The following is a 23,627-nucleotide window of genomic DNA, read 5'->3' as shown; positions in this document are numbered from 1 at the left end:
GAGAGAATACATCACTGTAATCCTGGAATATTTATTTCTGACTTAATCCCATACACTTTCTGTTTAAGAGCCCTGCAGTTTTTGTACCCATATGGGGCCACTCTGTCGGCCATGAAGCCTGCAGTGGCAGTGCTGTCTACGGGGACCGTATCCTTCCCTCTCAACAGACCAGTGTGTGCCATGTACAGTCACAAGGTGGGTCTGCTTAACCCTTTGCATGCTGGGAAATTTGTCGTCTGCTAAAATGTTGTCTGCTGATTTACAAAAATTAGCATTTTCTTCTATTTTTTTTAAAGAATACAATCAGAATAGCAAACAGTTTGGATCCTGATGAGACGCCATGTTCTGTTGCGTCTCATCTTGATCCAAACTGTTTGCAAAGGCCTTCAAAATTCGGTTCCAGCACTGACAGAGTTATACATTATTTGAGATATTCCATCTTCATGGCATGATTTGAAACAAGCAGCTTGCAATGAACCTTATAGAACATGTTTTCATATGAAATTCTTCTTGTAAAATGAATCATACATGATTACAGTGATTTCAATTGAAGCATAATCCTGCATTTTGATGCAAGCAAGTAGTAATTTTCTCATGTTTGACTCCTTTAAAAAATTAGCCTTGCATCATTTTGACACATTTGTTTTCCAAAATCCAACTTGAAAAGAGGGTCAGAAATGATCATTTATGGAAATAATAAAGCTTTTGTGAAAATGTTTTATTCATTATTATGATAAATAAGCTATTACAAAACCTTAAACTTGCATTTAGGAACATTTCAAGTTACTTCAGTATTTTGACCATTATAATTTTTATTTTGACCCCTCATTATTTTGAGACCTTGGGCCATTTTGACTCCTGGTTTTCAAATTCTACTGAAATCCCTGATGAGTAGTTAAAATTTGATAAAAAGAACAGAAAACACTATGTTTTGTGATAAAAGCAAATCCAGTCATTAACAGTGTTAGTTTTAAAATACTTTAATACTGTAAAATAATTTATATTCAACGGCATGATTTCATGATTTGTTAGGAATCTGTGTTGGTAATTTTCCCATCTGTTTGTTATATGTGTCTATTGTAAACTGTCGTGGGGAGAGGGAGTCATTTGCAGGAAGTGGGCCCTGTTAATCCCAAGTCAATTATATGAGTCTTTTTCTGAGAAAACTGGGCTTAATGCCTAAACTTGATTTTTAGTAAGGAGGGACTTCTTTGAAACCAAAAATACCATAAAAGCGGAAAGTGTAGTCCCTGATTAGCCTGTGCAGACTGCAAAGGCTAATCTTGGATGACACTTTACGCACATGCATTATGCCCAGTTTTCTCAGAATGTGACTCAAATAAACTGTTGTTATGTGAAGATAGTAAACAACTCAGATTATTGCATGCCAATCAACTAGATCACATCATCATCTTACAATTGCATTTCTTGTCTTTGATTTGATGTGTATTTGCTGTTTAACATACAACCTCCCTAAAAAACACAATGTACACACTGGGCATGAAAGGTGTTAAAAATTAGGGTTTATCCTCTAATTTTCTAACAAAACAAAGTTAAAGGTATTGATACAGTTTTATACAATAGCGTTTTACATGTAATATCAAGTGTCAGATAAGTACCCATTGTAATGTACTCCACTTTTTTGGTATCTGAATGTATCTAGTTTGAAAAACAAATGGAGGATGAGTGTGTGGATTACATTGGATATAAATGTATAACATGTCTACAGTAATTTAGCTTTAAATAATATAATTTGAAATAATTATGCCCCCTTTGAAGAAGAGGGTGTATATTGTTTTGATGGATGTCGGTCGGTCTGTCAGTAGACCAATTCGTTTCCGATCGATAACTCATCAACAGATGGACCGATTGGCTTGATACTTCACATGTAAAAAGGTTGTGGCCAGTAAATGACCCCTATTGAAATTGGGGTCACTAGGTCAAAGTCAAGATCACTGTCATAATAAGTGTGAAAACTGTTTCTGATAAATAACTCTACAACAAATTGACCGATTGGCTTGATACTTCACATCTGCAGTAAATGACACCTATTAAAATTGGGGTTAATAGTTTAAAACCCTGTTTGGGGGGCATATGTCTTAACTGCTGATCTCTTGTTATTTTTTGTGATCTTAATGGATTCCCACCAAATCAACGAAAATAAATAACCCATGAATAATAATCAGTTTACAGTAACACAATTTCTAAAACTCATTCATTTTTGTTTAGGAAAGAGCATATCAAAAGCATGTTTATTCATGTCTTCTTTAACATCAAAAGAGTTGTTTGCAGTTTGATCTTTCAGGTAATTTCCAGTTTCCAAATGATAATGTGATTGGTATTTTCAGGGATCAGGCAAGCTGGTGGTACTAGGGTCAGCCCACATGTTCAGTGACCAGTACATAGACAAGGAGGAAAACAGTAAAATTCTGGTCAGACTTTTAATAAGTGGAATCTCGTTCTTGTAAAACCTGCTTAATGCACTTGCGTAAAGAGTCATTCCAGATTAGCCTGTGAAGTCTGCACAGGCTATTCAGGGACGACATATTCCATCTACAATTGATTTGCATAGGAAGAGACCTTCTTTCAACGAAATTTTTTATAAAAACGGAATGTGTCTTCCCTGCTTAGCTTGTGTGGATGGTACTGGCTTAACTGGGACGGCACTTTACACACATGCAAAAAGCTGTGTTTTTTTGGAGCACAGCTCAGTTTATTATAAGCATTTTTAGCTTGACCTTATAAAATGCACCTGAGAACTCTTTATCACCTTTGCTGTATATTTACTGAAACTATGTGTGAAACACATTCTAATGACTTGCCCAGTAAATTGTATATCCACTTTTGTTCAAATTTTAAAGTTTGTGCATGACCTAATGGTCGCAAAATGCTTATACTTCCACTTGTCTTGATCAGGTTTTGTATTATTATACGCTGATCAGGTTTGGTATTATAATAGGCTGATCATTCTTACAATTTCTAGAGATCTGCATTTGCAATATTTTTATGCCCCCCTTCGAAGAAGAGGGGGTATATTGCTTTGCTCATGTCGGTTGGTCCGTCCACCAGGTGGTTGTCAGACGATAACTCAAGAACGCTTGGGCCTAGGATCATGAAACTTCATAGGTACATTGATCATGACTCGCAGATGACCCCTATTGATTTTGAGGTCACTAGGTCAAAGGTCACGGTGACCCGAAATAGTAAAATGGTTTCCGGATGATAACTCAAGAATGCATATGCCTAGGATCATGAGACTTCATGGGTAGATTGATCATGACTCGCAGATGACCCCTATTGATTTTCAGGTCACTAGGTCATAGGTGAAGGTCACAGTGACAAAAGTTGTATTCACGCAATGGCTGCCAGTACAACTGACAGCCCATATGGTGGGCATGCATGTTTTACAAACAGCCCTTGTTACTTACATGTTTTATTAATACTTTATAATGTTACTACAATTAGTTTTATTTTAAGTAACTTTTATTATGATCACTTATCCATAGAATTGTCACCTACTAATTGTGTGTGCTTTTACAAAACTTAACCTTATAATATAAAATCCTTTTTGAGACATTTTCTTTACATGTTAGATGTTTCACTTGTGTCTATTCATTATGATGTGTTTTACCAGGATGTGTTGCTGCAGTTTCTGACAACAGATGACATCAAGTTCAATGTGATAGATGCAGATGCACCAGAGGTAAAACTTTAATAAATACAATAAGAATTAAAATAGTGTTACATTAATTGCCCAGCAGAATTTTTTTTTAGATCACTATAGCATGTTGCTATTCCTCAAACCTCCTCCCCCGTCATCTGCTGTCCCTCTGTGCAGGCATATAAACATATACCCTCCCCCGTCATCTGCTGTCCCTCTGTGCAGGCATATAAACATATACCCTCCCCCGTCATCTGCTGTCCCTCTGTGCAGGCATATAAACATATACCCTCCCCCGTCATCTGCTGTCCCTTTGTGCAGGCATATAAACATATACCCTCCCCCGTCATCTGCTGTCCCTCTGTGCAGGCATATAAACATATACCCTCCCCCGTCATCTGCTGTCCCTCTGTGCAGGCATATAAACATATACCCTCCCCCGTCATCTACTGTCCCTCTGTGCAGGCATATAAACATATACCCTCCCCCGTCATCTGCTGTCCCTCTGTTCAGGCATATAAACATATACCCTCCCCCGTCATCTGCTGTCTCTCTGTGCAGGCATATAAACATATACCCTCCCCCGTCATCTGCTGTCCCTCTGTGCAGGCATATAAACATATACCCTCCCCCTTCATCTGCTGTCCCTCTGTGCAGGTTATAAACATATACCCTCCCCCGTCATCTGCTGTCCCTCTGTGCAGGCATATAAACATATACCCTCCCCCGTCATCTGCTGTCCCTCTGTGCAGGCATATAAACATATACCCTCCCCCGTCATCTGCTGTCCCTCTGTGCAGGCATATAAACATATACCCTCCCCCTTCATCTGCTGTCCCTCTGTGCAGGCATATAAACATATACCCTCCCCCGTCATCTGCTGTCCCTCTGTACAGGCTTATAAACATATACCCTCCCCCGTCATCTGCTGTCCCTCTGTGCAGGACATATACCCTCCCCCATCATCTGCTGTCCCTCTGTGCAGGACATATACCCTCCCCCATCATCTGCTGTCCCTCTGTGCAGGACATATACCCTCCCCCATCATCTGCTGTCCCTCTGTGCAGGACATATACCCTCCCCCATCATCTGCTGTCCCTCTGTGCAGGACATATAAACATATACCCTCCCCCGTCATCTGCTGTCCCTTTGTGCAGGACATATACCCTTCCCCATCATCTGCTGTCCCTCTGTGCAGGACATATACCCTCCCCCATCATCTGCTGTCCCTCTGTGCAGGCATATAAACATATACCCTCCCCCGTCATCTGCTGTCCCTCTGTGCAGGACATATACCCTCCCCCATCATCTGCTGTCCCTCTGTGCAGGACATATACCCTCCCCCATCATCTGCTGTCCCTTTGTGCAGGACATATACCCTCCCCCATCATCTGCTGTCCCTCTGTGCAGGACATATACCCTCCCCCATCATCTGCTGTCCCTCTGTGCAGGAAATATACCCTCCCCCATCATCTGCTGTCCCTCTGTGCAGGACATATACCCTCCCCTGTCATCTGCTGTCCCTCTGTGCAGGACATATACCCTCCCCGGTCATCTGCTGTCCCTCTGTGCAGGACATATACCCTCCCCCATCATCTGCTGTCCCTCTGTGCAGGACATATAAACATATACCCTCCCCCGTCATCTGCTGTCCCTCTGTGCAGGACATATACCCTCCCCCATCATCTGCTGTCCCTCTGTGCAGGACATATACCCTCCCCCATCATCTGCTGTCCCTCTGTGCAGGCATATAAACATATACCCTCCCCCGTCATCTGCTGTCCCTCTGTGCAGGACATATACCCTCCCCCATCATCTGCTGTCCCTCTGTGCAGGACATATACCCTCCCCCATCATCTGCTGTCCCTCTGTGCAGGACATATACCCTCCCCCATCATCTGCTGTCCCTCTGTGCAGGACATATACCCTCCCCCATCATCTGCTGTCCCTCTGTGCAGGACATATACCCTCCCCCATCATCTGCTGTCCCTCTGTGCAGGACATATACCCTCCCCCGTCATCTGCTGTCCCTCTGTGCAGGACATATACCCTCCCCCGTCATCTGCTGTCCCTCTGTGCAGGCATATAAACATATAAATAATAAATATGAGCCTCTCTCTGGGATAGGTGGCTTAATACATGTGCACAAGTTGCATTCCTGATTAGCCTGTGAAGTCTGCACAGGCTTATCAGAGACATTTACCTCTTTTATGGTATTTTTTATGTAAAGGAAGTCTGTTTTCAGTGGAAATCCTGGTTAGGTTGAAAGTGTCATCCTTGATTAGCCTGTGGGGACAGCACGGGGTTATCTTGGACAAAACTTTATACACATGAATTAAGCACCTTTAACCCATAGCAAGGCCCATATAATTCCAATATGAGTATGTTTGTAAAAATATACAATAAAATGTATATGTTCCTCAAGCAATTTCATTGAAACTTGAAGTAAGAAATCAACCTGTGGTGTTGATATGCATAACAAGGATCCATATACATGTATTCCTAAGTGAATTGTTTTGAAACGAAGATGACAAGGAAGTATTGGAGAAATACTAATAGCCATGTTTGTTTCCAAGATGTAATTTTAAATAAACCGGTGGCTGTAGATTTCTGAAAAATATCATATGTCCTTAGAACAAAATTTATTGAAAAAACAACATCAAAATGTTCATTTCTATCTGTGACATTTATAATTGTTACTTCACACAGTAAGTTAAGTGAAATATATAGTTTGCTTATTCTACTGCATACTTATATTGACAGATCTCTGACTACAACATGCTTCCAGACGTGGCAAAGATATCTGAGCACCTGAAGACATGTCTACAGGAGAGTGACGACATCCCGCGAGATATCACCACGCTGTTTGACAACTCCCTCTTCAAGCTGGACACCAGTCTTGTGCCTAAGGCCATCAAGTGAGTGCCAGTCTCATGTTTCTTTGTTTTTCTTTGTAAAAGAAATTAGCCTTGTTCTTGTAACACTGGGCTTAATTAATTCATGTGCGGAAAGTGACTACCCAGATTAGCATTCTGCACAAGCTAATTAAGGACAACATTTTCAGACTGAACTGGACTTTTATTAGCAATTGACTAAAGTGAAAGTGTCATCCCTCATGAGACTGTGCAGACTGGACAGGCTAATCCACTTTACACTCATGAGACTGGACAGGCTAATCCACTTTACACTCATGAGACTGTGCAGACTGGACAGGCTAATCCACTTTACACTCATGAGACTGGACAAGCTAATCCACTTTACACTCATGAGGCTGTGCAGACTGGACAGGCTAATCCACTTTACACTCATGAGACTGTGCAGACTGGACAGGCTAATCCACTTTACACTCATGAGACTGTGCAGACTGGACAGGCTAATCCACTTTACACTCATGAGACTGTGCAGACTGGACAGGCTAATCCACTTTACACTCATGAGACTGTGCAGACTGGACAGGCTAATCCACTTTACACTCATGAGACTGTGCAGACTGGACAGGCTAATCCACCTTTTACACTCATGAGACTGTGCAGACTGGACAGGCTAATCCACTTTACTCTCATGAGACTGTGCAGACTGGACAGGCTAATCCACTTTACTCTCATGAGACTGTGCAGACTGGACAGGCTAATCCACTTTACACTCATGAGACTGTGCAGACTGGACAGGCTAATCCACTTTACACTCATGAGACTGTGCAGACTGGACAGGCTAATCCACTTAACTCTCATGAGACTGTGCAGACTTGACAGGCTAATCCACTTTACACTCATGAGACTGTGCAGACTGGACAGGCTAATCCACTTTACTCTCATGAGACTGTGCAGACTGGACAGGCTAATCCACTTTACACTCATGAGACTGTGCAGACTGGACAGGCTAATCCACTTTACACGCATGAGACTGTGCAGACTGGACAGGCTAATCCACTTTACACTCATGAGACTGTGCAGACTGGACAGGCTAATCCACTTTACACTCATGAGACTGTGCAGACTGGACAGGCTAATCCACTTTACACTCATGAGACTGTGCAGACTGGACAGGCTAATCCACTTTACACTCCTGAGACTGTGCAGACTGGACAGGCTAATCCACTTTACGCTCATGAGACTGTGCAGACTGGACAGGCTAATCCACTTTACACTCATGAGACTGTGCAGACTGGGCAGGCTAATCCACTTTACACTCATGAGACTGTGCAGACTGGACAGGCTTATCCACTTTACACTCATGAGACTGTGCAGACTGGACAGGCTAATCCACTTTACTCTCATGGGACTGTGCAGACTTGACAGGCTAATCCACTTTACACTCATGAGACTGTGCAGACTGGACAGGCTAATCCACTTTACACTCATGAGACTGTGCAGACTGGACAGGCTAATCCACTTTACTCTCATGAGACTGTGCAGACTGGACAGGCTAATCCACTTTACTCTCATGAGACTGTGCAGACTGGACAGGCTAATCCACTTTACACTCATGAGACTGTGCAGACTGGACAGGCTAATCCACTTTACACTCATGAGACTGTGCAGACTGGACAGGCTAATCCACTTTACACTCATGAGACTGTGCAGACTGGACAGGCTAATCCACTTTACTCTCATGAGACTGTGCAGACTTGACAGGCTAATCCACTTTACTCTCATGAGGCTGTGCAGACTGGACAGGCTAATCCACTTTACACTCATGAGACTGTGCAGACTTGACAGGCTAATCCACTTTACACTCATGAGACTGTGCAGACTGGACAGGCTAATCCACTTTACTCTCATGAGACTGTGCAGACTGGACAGGCTAATCCACTTTACTCTCATGAGACTGTGCAGACTGGACAGGCTAATCCACTTTACACTCATGAGACTGTGCAGACTGGACAGGCTAATCCACTTTACACTCATGAGACTGTGCAGACTGGACAGGCTAATCCACTTTACACTCATGAGACTGTGCAGACTGGACAGGCTAATCCACTTTACACTCATGAGACTGTGCAGACTGGACAGGCTAATCCACTTTACTCTCATGAGACTGTGCAGACTTGACAGGCTAATCCACTTTACTCTCATGAGACTGTGCAGACTGGACAGGCTAATCCACTTTACTCTCATGAGACTGTGCAGACTGGACAGGCTTATCCACTTTACACTCATGAGACTGTGCAGACTGGACAGGCTAATCCACTTTACTCTCATGAGACTGTGCAGACTTGACAGGCTAATCCACTTTACACTCATGAAACTGTGCAGACTGGACAGGCTAATCCACTTTACACTCATGAGACTGTGCAGACTGGACAGGCTAATCCACTTTACTCTCATGAGACTGTGCAGACTGGACAGGCTAATCCACTTTACTCTCATGAGACTGTGCAGACTGGACAGGCTAATCCACTTTACACTCATGAGACTGTGCAGACTGGACAGGCTAATCCACTTTACACTCATGAGACTGTGCAGACTGGACAGGCTAATCCACTTTACACTCATGAGACTGTGCAGACTGGACAGGCTAATCCACTTTACTCTCATGAGACTGTGCAGACTTGACAGGCTAATCCACTTTACTCTCATGAGGCTGTGCAGACTGGACAGGCTAATCCACTTTACACTCATGAGACTGTGCAGACTTGACAGGCTAATCCACTTTACACTCATGAGACTGTGCAGACTGGACAGGCTAATCCACTTTACTCTCATGAGACTGTGCAGACTGGACAGGCTAATCCACTTTACTCTCATGAGACTGTGCAGACTGGACAGGCTAATCCACTTTACACTCATGAGACTGTGCAGACTGGACAGGCTAATCCACTTTACACTCATGAGACTGTGCAGACTGGACAGGCTAATCCACTTTACACTCATGAGACTGTGCAGACTGGACAGGCTAATCCACTTAACACTCATGAGACTGTGCAGACTGGACAGGCTAATCCACTTTACTCTCATGAGACTGTGCAGACTTGACAGGCTAATCCACTTTACTCTCATGAGACTGTGCAGACTGGACAGGCTAATCCACTTTACTCACATGCATGAAGCCAATTTTCCCAGAACAAGGCTAAAATTAAAAATTAAGCATTTTATGTGTCTGCTCATCCATTCATATGTCTTGAAGCTTTTGTTTTAACTTCTCTTTAACTATGGATTTCTCTCAAAATTTTGTAGTTGAATGTGTAGATGGTACAACATGTATTCTGCAAGGTATTGAAGCTTCACTGATTATTGTGTTAGTTTTACATACATTTCACTGTGGTCTTGTTAAAAAAATTGATTATTTATCCAAAATGTAAAGTAATTCATAATAAATAGAATATTATGTTACTATGGTGTTCTGAGATATAGTGTGTGTTTTTTCCCATTCTGGTGATGGGGTAGTGGCCCTTTGGACTGAAAAAAAAACAGGTTGAATAAAAATGGGAAATTTGTGTTGCTGGTTAGCTAAAACAAATACTGTATAATATATATGTAAAAAGTGTTTTCAATTTAAATCTTACAATGGTTTAACTGATACAGCTGGATTTTTTAAAATTTGAGTTATTTACCAAAAAAATTGAGACATTAAACTGGGAATTTAAGGCAGTTATTTTAGGAAAATGTACATAGGTTGTGTGAAGTTGTATTGCATGACTGTTTCTGTTACTTTTTTAATACCAAAACAAAGCACAAATGATTTTATGTCAAATAACTTTTGTCAAACAATGTTATGTCAATATATGATGTTTCCATCACTTCCTGTGTTGAGCCAAAATGATCATTACTTTATTAGTCTGGACATTTATATTAACCAAGGAAACTAGTCCTGCCACAAGTGTGATATGGAAACGGGAAATGCTTGAATCTCAATAGGTTTTTCATATTTGAGTGTTGAAAACTCTACGTGGTGACAGATAAACAATAGGTATGTAATATATATACGTAATAAATATAATAGAATGTTTTTATACTTTGAAGCATTATGGGTCCTCAAATAATTCCACCTCAGGCATGGAAGGACCTTATAAACTACAAAATACACACACACTTTGAAGCAGCATATTTCCTTTCTAACAGGCTTTGACATAAATTTGTGAAAAACTATTGGCAACATGATTTTATCTTATGTGTGTGTTTTCTGTAAGAATAATACACTGTGAATATGCTATTTCTTAATTTCTGTTGTTTTGTTGTTTTCTGTATTTACAGTAAGTCTCCTTGGTGAAAGTGTATAGTTACTAGTTTAACACTGCATACAACTGTGTATTTGTATTTATAATATATACACTTTATTGATGTATTGGTGGTTCGTGTTTTCCAGAGCGTACGAGCAGTTGAATACCAAACATGAGCCTCTTACCTTGATCACTCCACAGTTCGAGACACCCCTGCCTCCCTTAAACCCAGCTGTAAGTGAAATACTTGTCTGTATCTACATGTTAAATATATATCTATACATTTGAAATAAGCCTGTTTATCATACATGTGAAACACTTATATATCGGGATCTATGCATGTTAAGTACTACTTTGTATCTATACACATGAAATACTGCTTTGTATTCATAGGCCTGGTTTAATTGCATTTGCACTGAAGCTTTCATGCAATTAGTAGCATGCATATAAATCAAAACGAAGTGAAAATATGCTACCCACTTCATATAGCACAATAAGCTTGCATATCAGGCTTTACCCACTAGTTTCTGTAAAAAATACTTTAAATTATGGTATAATTGTGGGTTAAGAAATCTGTTGGTTAACAGTAACTGATATTGGCACAAGCCTCAGATTCTCAGTTCAATACAGAAAGGCTTGTTATAATTTCCTCATCTAAGTAATATAAAAATTCTGGCATGTTTGGTCAAACTGCTAATTTTGATGACTGGGTGTACCCATTTTATTTTAAACATCTGCATCTTAACAGCAAACCATGATTTGAGCCTTGTTCTGTAAAAACTGAGCTTAATGTATCTGCACGAAGTGTCTTCCCAGATTAGCCCATGCTGTCTGAACAGGCTAATCAGGGACAGCACTTTCCCTTTCTGTCTAAACAGGCTAATCAGGGACAGCACTTTCCCTTTCTGTCTGAACAGGCTAATCAGGGACAGCACTTTCCCTTTCTGTCTAAACAGGCTAATCAGGGACAGCACTTTCCCTTTCTGTCTAAACAGGCTAATCAGGGACAGCACTTTCCCTTTCTGTCTAAACAGGCTAATCAGGGACAGCACTTTCCCTTTCTGTCTAAACAGGCTAATCAGGGACAGCACTTTCCCTTTCTGTCTGAACAGGCTAATCAGGGACATCACTTTCCCTTTCTGTCTGAACAGGCTAATCAGGGACAGCACTTTCCCTTTCTGTCTAAACAGGCTAATCAGGGACAGCACTTTCCCTTTCTGTCTAAACAGGCTAATCAGGGACAGCACTTTCCCTTTCTGTCTAAACAGGCTAATCAGGGACGACACTTTCCCTTTCTGTCTAAACTGGCTAATCAGGGACAGCACTTTCCCTTTCTGTCTAAACTGGCTAATCAGGGACAGCACTTTCCCTTTCTGTCTAAACAGGCTAATCAGGGACAGCACTTTCCCTTTCTGTCTAAACAGGCTAATCAGGGACTGCTCTTTCCCTTTCTGTCTAAACAGGCTAATCAGGGACAGCACTTTCCCTTTCTGTCTAAACAGGCTAATCAGGGACTGCACTTTCCCTTTCTGTCTAAACAGGCTAATCAGGGACAGCACTTTCCCTTTCTGTCTAAACAGGCTAATCAGGGACAGCACTTTCCCTTTCTGTCTAAACAGGCTAATCAGGGACAGCACTTTCCCTTTCTGTCTAAACAGGCTAATCAGGGACTGCACTTTCCCTTTCTGTCTAAACAGGCTAATCAGGGACAGCACTTTCCCTTTCTGTCTAAACAGGCTAATCAGGGACTGCACTTTCCCTTTCTGTCTAAACTGGAGTTTTTGGAAGAGACTACCTTTAAACAAAAGAATCAACAAAAGCGGAAACTGTCGTCCCTGCTAAGCCCGTGCAAACTTCACAGGCTATTCTGGGATGACACTTTACGCACATGCATTGAGACCAGTTTTCCGAAAATTTGGCTTATTTTGTATGTGCTTTGTATTGCAGGTGTTTCCTCCCCAGTTCCGAGAGTTGCCTGCCCCTTGTCTGGACCTGTTTGACCTGGACGAGCAGTTCTCATCAGAGAAAGTGCGCCTTGCACAGCAAACCAACAAATGTAAGGTCACAATGTTGATCCATGTACATGTAAGACAGTGTGTAAAATCATTATCAAAATAAGCTCACAATTGTTAAATCATGATCATTGTAATGTCACAAAAAATATGTAAAATAAAAAAAATAATTAGGGAAAATTCTCTTCATGAACCTAACAACCCCTGCATTTGGTTAAATAGTTAAAGGCTCAAGTCTTTGACGTTGCTTGTTCTGATGGACAGTTGCCCACCAAACAGCTAATATGGTTTAAGGCTTTCATGCAAAGCACTTAGCTAATATGTTGGCATCGAGGAAAGATGGTGTCTCAAAAAGAAGAAGCTTGTTGGCCATTAATCACAGGGAATGAAAAGCAAACACACCATTTCTCCTCACAGACTTTCTTTGTTTAGCGTTCCATTATCATGTTTATATCCTAAACTCTTACCCTGTGGAACCTTACAAATATTTCCTAATATTTCCTAACCTCATAAGCTCAGCTTGTAGAGTCATAAACTACTATTCCAAAGGTCCAAGATTTGATTAAACATAACTTGCATGGTAATCAGACATTGAATTATTTCATCTGCCCTTGGTCGCATACCTCAGACCCATATTTCTACACTCTAACTTATGTTTCAACATTCTGACCCATGTTTCCACACTCTGACCCATGTTTCAATATTCTGACCCATGTTTCTACACCCTCACCCATGTTTCTACACTCTGACCCATGTTTCTACACTCTGACCCATGTTTCAACATTCTGACCCATGTTTCAACATTCTGACCCATGTTTCTACACTCTGACCCATGTTTCAACATTCTGACCCATGTTTCTACACTCTGACCCATGTTTCTACATTCTGACCCATGTTTCTACACTCTGACCCATGTTTCAACATTCTGACCCATGTTTCTACACTCTGACCCATGTTTCTACACTCTGACCCATGTTTCTACACTCTGACCCATGTTTCTACACTCTGACCCATGTTTCTACACTCTGACCCATGTTTCAACATTCTGACCATGTTTCAACACTCTGACCCATGTTTCTACATTCTGACCCATGTTTCTACATTCTGACCCATGTTTCAACATTCTGACCCATGTTTCAACATTCTGACCCATGTTTCTACACTCTGACCCATGTTTCAACATTCTGACCCATGTTTCTACACTCTGACCCATGTTTCTACATTCTGACCCATGTTTCTACACTCTGACCCATGTTTCAACATTCTGACCCATGTTTCTACACTCTGACCCATGTTTCTACACTCTGACCCATGTTTCTACATTCTGATCTATGTTTCTACCCTCTTGCCCTGCAGGTTCTGATGATGACCTGGAGTACTATGTACGAGAATGTGGTGACATCCTGGGGGTTACAACCAACCTTGCCCAAGACAAGAGGGACGCTAAACACATCCTCGAATACATCTTCACACAAGTGGTGGAATTCAAGAAGTTAAATCAGGTACCTGTCATCTTGATTGTATGAGACGCTGTCTTGGAAAACTGGGCCTAATGCATGAGCATCAAGTGCCGTCCACACAGGCCTATCAGGGACAACACTTTCCACCTAAACTTGATTTTCACTAAGAAGAGATGTGCTTTAAAGAAAAAATACCATAAAATGCGGAAAGTGTCGTCTCTAATTAGCCTGTGCAGACTGCACAGGCTAATCTGGGATGACATTTAAGGTTCATGCATTCAACCCCATTTTCCATGACCAAGGCTCTATTATTTCATCTTCGCTGCCTCAACATTATGCAGCCCATGCAAAAGAGCAGGACCTCAGACATTTCAAATAAAAATGGATGAGGTATAATTTCTAAATCAGCAGTCCTTGTGCCTGGTTAAAATTTGATGAGAAAACCTACACATGTATGTGTTGTGGTAGGAAATGAAAACAAAACTGCATATCTGTGAGAAATATTGACTGTTTCCATTTACTTTCTTTAAATACAGCCAATTACAATAAAATAGAATGGGTCATAACCAACCAGTCAAGCATACTTGCTATCAACTTGTCACAGAAAATTAAGCAAGGCTTTTTTGGTCGCTATAATGATGTGACGTGAATTGGTTTCAATACTTTAAACAAATATAAAAATGCTGGGAAAAAACATTTGCCCAATCAAAAGTTACTTCTTTAGAAAAGATTTTAAAGGCATATGCCATAGGCTATATTGTTTCTTTTGCGATTATCATTTAATAAAATGTCAGCATCGGCGTCCACATAAATCTCTTATTAAATTAAACAGGCAATATTTCTGTTTCTACTGCAAGTATTATATTGTGCCTTCGCATAGGTATGTGGGGTCATTGTGTAAGGTCACTGACCAGGTTCCATAACATTACCTGGAATTTATCAAATATGCTCCTTTTTGTACTTAAAAAATGTGTATGAATGTTTGCCTGCAACTACTCCATTTCTCTTTATTTACATGATACATGTATATTGAAATGAAATACTATATAGGTGATCATGATCTTTAAGAACGTAGACCTATAATTTTGGCCAGTCTTCAAGCATGATTATGCTACTTTTTGCACTGAGAAAAGTCAGATTTAAATTCATTTTAAATTTTGCAGTTATTCAATTGAACCTTCCCACATGTCTTTGGGAGCATCATGATGTCAAAGACCAATGGCTATAACTCATACAGGCAGTTCGCCAGAATTATGTCCCTTATTATACTGTTTATATTTACAAAATGTTGCGTCCAACTATCTGTTGCTGGCATGCAGAATAAGCATGGTGTAGCATTAAGGACAGTTGAGTGAAGGTCAAGGTCACTGTTGATAAAAAGACATTATCATGGGTGAAAGTTTTCAGTATTAATACTGATTTCAGTATTTTGCATAATTTTTGTCCTTAATAAACTATAGTGAAAACTGTTATATCATCAGTATTTGACCAGATTTCAGTATTTTTAAAAGTCTGCACTTTCACTCATGCATTATAAGATTGTACTCAATTACTTCAAATAGGATAATAGATATTATGTGGAAATTGTTTGTGTAGGACGATAATAGGTTGTTCTTGTAAGGGATTGCATTCGGGGCCAGTGGGATCAAGGTCACTGTTACTTCAAACAGAAAAGGAGTTTCCACTCAATAACTAAAGTTTGGATGGAAGTATTGTGCTTTAATTTTGTTAATGGGTAGCTTTCATGCACACCTAGGGTAGAAAAGCATTTGATCCTAGTTTGATCAAGGTCATAGGTACAAAAAAAGGAAACAAAATGTTTTTGCTCAATACAGTCCACTCTTTTTATCTCGAAGTCGGCGGGAACAAGAAAAAATATCGAGATAACGAGAGTTCGAGATATTCGATTAGGCGTTTTCAAAGAAATATGAGACGAAAATTTACCTTGTTTTTAACATCTAAATTCCAGGCTGAGCTAAGATGTCTAACTAAAGCCGTCACCGTGTGGAATGATATTCTCTACCTGATATATACGCGTTTTTACGAGGCACGATTAATTTTGCTATTTAAATGCTTAAAATGACGTTTTAAATATAACATAATTGCATGCGGTTATAATATTTCTAAACTGTCAAGAAGACATCCGGTAATGTTGCTATTTAAAGTTATGATGCAATTGACGTCCAATCAAGACGAGGGTTTTCCATCTGAACATGCGTAAATCACGTTCCGGAATACTGAACTGTACATGTACATTTTGTAGTTTAAAATGCAAAGTTCAATCGATTATTAGTAAAAATATAACTCAATGCATTTTGGAATATTGTTTGTAAAAACAATTAGTATTTTGGCCTTTTGGCAGGCTGTGTATTAATTATTCGACATAACGAAAATCGACATATGCGATGTTTATTTATAAAGATAAAGAAGGAAAAAAGTTGGGACATTGAGCTTACTTCGACATATCGAAAATATCGAGATATCCGATGTTGAGATAACGAGGGTGGACTGTACTTTTTAATATTTTGCTTGAATGGGGACGGAAATAATTTGCTTTATATTGTGTTAGTATAGTTTCCTGGCATTGTCACATTACTTGTTTTAATTTATAAATTTAAAGCGTAAAGTTTACATATACTATATAACTGCTATTGATTTTCAACATTAAATATATCTTTTCGGTGATTTTATTAGGTGACTGTTTGTTGTAACATAGAATGGAAGAATAGTCAGTGTGTTGTCTGGGGACAGCTCTTGTATCCATATCTTAAAAATAAATCTTAATGTTGACTGTTTATGTATTTGCAATGTGATAATGACAGTAATTAACTTGAAAAAAAGTAGTTATTTTATATTATGATTGAAAAAATGGACAAGGTCCAGGTCCATTTTTGAGGTCTAACAGAATTCAAAAGCTTCACAATATCTTGTCCTAAAGAATTGTGTGTCTTTTGCACGGATTGTTTGTTTTTTTTATGAATATGCTCTATTATTTATCACTAAACACATTATTTGTCTTCACACATTTTTGACTGCTCATTAGATCAGGATTATTGTTTCATGTGATTTTTATTAAAGGGAAGTTTTGAAACAAACCTTATTGATGAAGACTTTCTATTGTGTTGACAGGAGCGAGATTTTGACCAGGCCCAGTATGGTAACGGAGGGGGTGGGGCGGAGGCCATGTACTGATCTAAACCAAGTGAAGGGAACCAGGATACACAATCACAAAACCTGGAGACCATGGGAGCCAGATCTTGAAAACAAGCGTGAATGTGATATATAAACATTTCATACATTATGTGCTGATACATATTTTATTCTCTCATCATTTGTCAGCAAAAAATTTACTGCGTTGTGCATTAATTGTGTTACAATAGGAAAAAAATATTACTTGAAGGAAACTGTAATTATTTTTAATTTTACTTATCTGTCCAGCATTTTCTCTCTTTTAAGCATGTTTAGTAACTCGATGATATTTGCAACAGTTCACAGTCTTCAGGTTTTCTTGTGTTGCAATTGCACCCAACAATACTGGGTATTCAAAGTGGGAGTACAGGCCCTTGTTCATCTTGTACTTTTAATTGTCTTGAATTTAATGTTTTGAGAAATTTTCTCTTCAATTCTTCATGGAAGTTTGATATTTCAACAAATTAATCATTACAAACACGTTGATTTTCGACATAAGCTATAAAAAGTTAAACTGTTGTAAGTTATTACTGTTATAGTAAAAGAATTTGGTGTAGTGTGTATAGAAAGTATATGGAAGTGTTATTGTGGAAGAGAATTTACCGACCATTAGATTATAATTATATTGACTAATTATTACATTTTATATCATATTATTGTTTTTTTGCTTACAGTTTTAAAATGATGAATGAATCAATTTGGATTCATTTTAAATTACAATGCCCATTACTTTGTGCTAACATAATTGTATAAAGTTGTCTTCGTGTTATGATTTAAAAATTGATGGGTGCAGACAAGATCAAAATCTGTACAAACAAATTGCCTTTAAATTTATTCCACATTGTCCACAAATGAAATAATCTCAACAATATTCTTGATAATTGTGAATAAATTATGTTGGTATGTAAATATGCATGAATTATTTAATTTTGTTAAGAATTGTATGTCTGTAGAATTTGTCACTTTTCAATAAATTATTTAATTCCTTAACAAGTTTTGTGGGTGTTATTATAAGCCTTTCTGGACAAAGGCCATACAGCATATATGATTTGGTTGTGTGTGCTTGAATACGAAGATCCTCTAGTATAAGAGAATCCCCACTTCGGGACCTCATGCAACCAAATTACACATAAGTCATCACAGGGTATGTGGTCTCAGAAAAAGGTCCGTAACATTTGATCCATTTGATGGTAAGCTCAGTTCGTTTTAAATTTACACCCCCCCCCCCCTTTGGCTAAACAATAACTCACTCAGGACGGATCACATTTTCCACTTGCTAAAAAGTAGACGTGCCTTGTTCTTACTCCCTTTTCATGACAGGACTTATGCTTTCAGGACAAGACACTTTCTGTTCTATCGTACAATTAGCATCTAATCTTCATCAAAGTGCCTGAAAATGATTGTTTTCATGAAATCGATGCCAAGTTTGATATCCAACCAATTCGCTTCAGTCGAAATTTACCTCGCCAACTATTCTAGAGGTGTGCATTGAATAAAGTGGAGCCCACGTTATATACTCGTAAACCGCAAATTTAGACCAGACATCTTCGGATTAATTGCCCCTTATTTATACAGAAATGCGACATTTGCTATTTCCCCTCTTTTAGTCGAACATTTTCATCAAATCTCCCATCGTCTAGAAATGTGTATGGTGGTCCTTCAAAATTATTGCCCTTAGCTCATGCAAAAATGCCGTTTCGCTTTCACGTGTACAGTTTTCATCGAATCTTCACCAAACGTTCTGAAAATGTATATTGACATAAATTGGAAGCCAATTTCAATAACCAACCAAATCACACCAGGCACGTTTTATTTTTAATACTGGCAACTGGCCAACAACATTGGGCACATCCCATGAGATCTTTTTTTAGACGGGTGTTTATTTATGTCCATGACCTTGTTGAAACTTAGTAAAGAGGTCCGTTTGCCAATGTCAGGTAGCTGTCGGTTGAAAGTAAATTGTCAACGAACCTACTTGTATGCAGCGTGTGTTAGGCCTTTAAAGTGGATTTCGGACAATAAGTACCGACGATTTATTAAATTTCTCCCGATATTGTATTCAGACAAAATATACACCGCCATGAGACACCGAGAAACCAAAGATTAATAAACTTAGCATGTATCGTGACTCATTGTCCTTCTTTGATATTCGCGAGAGAGGTTGCGAGATTTGTCTAATGAACGAATCAGTTGTCTAGTGGTGTCAGCACTGAGTTATCGCAGGTTCTAAACACTGCTTACCGGTAACCTACGAAATTTATGTTCGCATGAGACGTTAAACCGACGAAATGTGGACTGGCTCACCGTGTAACATCACTTGACGCTTACATGCACCCGGTCGTCTCTGGTACGGGGAGCCGTGTAACATCACCTGGCATTAACATGTACCCGGTCGTCTCTGGTACGGTGAACCGTGTAACATCACCTTGCACTAACATGTACCCGGTCGTCTCTGGTACGGGGAGACGTGTAACATCACCTGGCACTAGCATGCACCCAGCCGTCTCTGGTATGGGGAGCCGATTAACATCACCTGGCACTAACATGCACCCGGTCGTCTCTGGTACGGGGAATCGTGTAACATCACCTGGCACTATCATCTACCCGGTCGTATCTGGTACGGGGAGCCGTGTAATATCAACTGACACTAACATGCACAAGATCGTCTCTGGTACGGGGAGCCGTGTAACATCACCTGGCACTAACATGCACCCGGTCGTCTTGTACGGGGAGCAGTGTGGCATCACAATACACTAACATGCACCCGGTCGTCTCTGGTACGGGGAGTCACCGGTATATCGCGCTCACCCGTACCCCACAAGTCTTCTTAGAGCGATGGCCATATGGAAGACATCCTGGTGTACTTGATATAAGAAAACTACTACACATATGGTCACAAAACATCCTACTAGAACCGTAGGATAGAGTAAATATTCGAACTATTGCACGTTACAAAGTGGCACATTGCATAGCCCAGTAATATATAATGTGATATAGATATGATATTTACTAATAAAATAAATCGGTATCAATTAAACAGAAGTTACGAATTCCAATAGAATGAATGGTTGAATAAGCAAGATTAACGATAATGTGTCTGCCATGTTTATAGAATACATCTTGGAACAGACCTTGGCTTCGCTGCGATTAGACTGTTGTAGTTAACTGTCAAACATTGAATTCATCATATGAGACGCGTTCTGAGAAAACTGGGTTTAATGCATGTGCGTTAAGTGTCGTCCCAGATTAGCCTGTGTAGTCCGCACAGGCTAATCAGTGACGACACTTTCCGCCTAAACTGGATTTTCGTGTAGGAGAGACTTCCTTTAAACGAAAAATACCATAAAAGCGGAAAGTGTCGTCCCTAATTAGCCTGTGATGACGACACTTTACGCACATGCATTATGCCCAGTTTTCTCAGAACATGACTCATATCTTATTGGCTCCTATTTTACTCCTTTTCCACAGAGCTTACAATGTCGATCTTTATACAAAGTACTGCAGCGAAGGGAATGTAAAATTTGATGATCAAAATATCTTTTAATTCATTTCAACAGTTTGGCTATGGGGAATGAAATTATTCTACGCCATGTTAGTTTTAAATACGTTCAAAACATGTAGTCGTGTCATGGAGCTTCCCGTCCGATAAGAAGCAATCGAGATTGATGAATCACACAAATGTCCTCATGTATGCGTGATGATTATTCCTAAAGCATGTGAAACCTTGTTTGTGTCAGCGCAGGCAGTTGTTGCCAAAAATCGTGACATTGCGTCTAAGTATAGAAGTCATTCGTTCGTTAAACTCATTTGTTCGTGCCGCGCAAAATGATCTTGCTTGGGCACTTTAAAGTATGAACAACAAAGAACTTTCTATATTACATGTATAAACAAAGTAAGATGTTCGCGTTATAAATTATAATACACACTGTGGAAACCCTCCAGCCCGGATCCTCTCTAAACCGGAGACTTCTCTAAACCAGATGTATTGTTCCGCCCCCCCCCCCCCCCCCTTCGTCATAATTTCAATCAAATTTTTGTCATAACAAACGTTATTGTAATCCTCTATACCGGTCAAGACCACATGTGGAAGTAACGTACCCTGGATAGTTTATGGGCCCAGGAGCCCAATATATTCAAATACATATATAAAATCATGTTTAATGAGAGAGAAAGTTGACAAAGAGCCATGAAAAAAAATCCCCTACCCTCTGATATTGGAATCATAACAGGTGAATGTAATGAGCCGCAATGTAAGAGAGTGGAAAAGTGTGATTTGTTGATTAAAGAGAAAAATTTACAAACGCTAAACAAGTATCCATCAATTTTAAGCGACTAGTTATGCTTGTGATGTATGACGATCGATAGAAGTCCTAATACTGATCATATTTATTGATAACCAACATACGGTTCTTTTAGTGCCGGATATCACCGTAGAAGCCCATAGGCAGTGAATCTTTTGGGGCCCACGCCCCCGGCCCCTAGTTGACCTAATTCCTACTAAAACGTTCAAACTAGTCTACCAGTGCCAAGGCAGGCGAGACATAAAATGTAACCATTTTTTTATAGCATAATAGGTATACAATTACATAATAATGCGCAAAGCCATAATAATACCGTAATGCCAATACGATATTATAATTATTATATTAATACGAATTTTAGATAACAATCACTTTAGTCTATATAATAACGTATTCAGCTATTTATCAAGAAAGAAATCATATTAAACAAATATTTCGCCATGGTCCCATAGGGCCCCTAAAAGTCGCGGGGCCCATAGAGAGTAGCCTACTCTGCCTAATGGGCAAACCGGGACTGGATTCTTAAGCGGTGGTTGTTATAGAGAGAAACGTGTTAAATGTTCGTTAAGCATTTTTGGGGAGAGTCAGAGACTGACTGGAATTGTTAATGTTTTATTCAATCTTCACTGTGTGTAATAATTAACACACTCAAAAGAATTGTGTAATTGTGCGTTTGCCCCTATACTAAGGGCTATGTAATTAAACTGATGAATATTTCATAGCATATTTTCCTACATAACTTAAATCTCTTTTAAACCGGATTTTTTAATGGTAAAGAGGGTTCCGATTTAGAGGGGTTACACTGTTTATGCGTGAATTGCACGCTACAGAAAACTAATTGACATAACTAGTGAGCAAACCTAAAAACCGTTACTATGATATATGCAACAACCTTCAGTGGCTTAATTACTGATTTAGCATTCATGCAAAATTATTTGGACATAGTGCTTCATAAAAGTGACCTTATTTACAGCGGAACAATCAAGAACTTCTAAATTTACCGGTATATCTTTATTTCTCAGTTATTGTTGGAGTCGAAAACGATGTATGGGCATATCCATTCTCCTTTTAAATGTCTTCTTTAGTAATAAACACTTGTGATATGTAAATCTTAGATAAAATAGTGTTCTTATATGTATATGATTGCGTACATTTAAATAAAGAATAATATTCTTAATTATTATGACGTGTCGATAAAAACATAAACTCTATAATTTAATGTATAAAATTATTCCTGTTTATCACAAAATGTCCCAAAATATTTCTACAACAATATAACAGAAATAAAAAAAGAAATAATAATATCAACGTATATTTACAAATCAAGCACACCAATAACTGTTTCAATAAAGCAACTTATGTTCTTTGTGACATTATTTCTGTTTTATATACATGTACAAGTGGTAAAATTCCATTTAACAACGGCGCTGGCTTCTTCATATAAATAATATTATTATTTTACCCCAATCAACACATTTTACTTTATAAAAAAAATTGACCATACCACATTATATTACAAGCATTCAAACACATTGTAGAACCAGTTGCATAAGCAAGAGATTCGTCATACCATCACCACGATGCAAATGGAAACATCCCAAAACTGACGAAAATATAAATGTCATTGCAAATAAATAGGATTTTAAAAACTATAATGTGTGATCCCAATTATAAGAGTAACACATGAAATCAGCAACGTTTATCTATAGCTTGCCGCGGGTCTAAATTAGCATATTAATTGATTTAAACGAATATAATTGGACCGTGCTCTATGAAAAGGGGGTTAAATGCATGTGCGTAAAGTGTCGTCTCAGATTAGCCTATTAAGTCCACACAGGCTAATCA

The 23,627-nt window shown here is 39.2% G+C and overlaps 1 protein-coding gene across 1 annotated transcript in view; it reads left to right on the top strand.

Moving 5' to 3' along the window:
* LOC127862901 (intraflagellar transport protein 52 homolog) overlaps positions 1-18,474 on the top strand; it is a 38,051-nt gene extending 19,577 nt beyond the window's left edge. The window contains exons 6-13 of the mRNA XM_052402175.1: positions 69-195; positions 2,349-2,432; positions 3,635-3,703; positions 6,425-6,579; positions 10,967-11,054; positions 12,768-12,876; positions 14,189-14,334; positions 17,422-18,474. Of these exons, the coding sequence (XP_052258135.1) occupies positions 69-195; positions 2,349-2,432; positions 3,635-3,703; positions 6,425-6,579; positions 10,967-11,054; positions 12,768-12,876; positions 14,189-14,334; positions 17,422-17,484 (841 nt within the window). The 3' untranslated portion in view covers positions 17,485-18,474. The remainder of the gene's footprint in view (positions 1-68; positions 196-2,348; positions 2,433-3,634; positions 3,704-6,424; positions 6,580-10,966; positions 11,055-12,767; positions 12,877-14,188; positions 14,335-17,421) is intronic.
* The last annotated feature ends 5,153 nt before the right edge of the window (positions 18,475-23,627 follow it).

The sequence above is a fragment of the Dreissena polymorpha genome, chromosome 16 (genome assembly GCF_020536995.1).
Source record: "Dreissena polymorpha isolate Duluth1 chromosome 16, UMN_Dpol_1.0, whole genome shotgun sequence".
In the NCBI taxonomy this organism is placed as follows: Eukaryota; Metazoa; Mollusca; class Bivalvia; order Myida; family Dreissenidae; genus Dreissena; species Dreissena polymorpha.
This window is presented reverse-complemented; position numbering and strand designations above follow the sequence as displayed.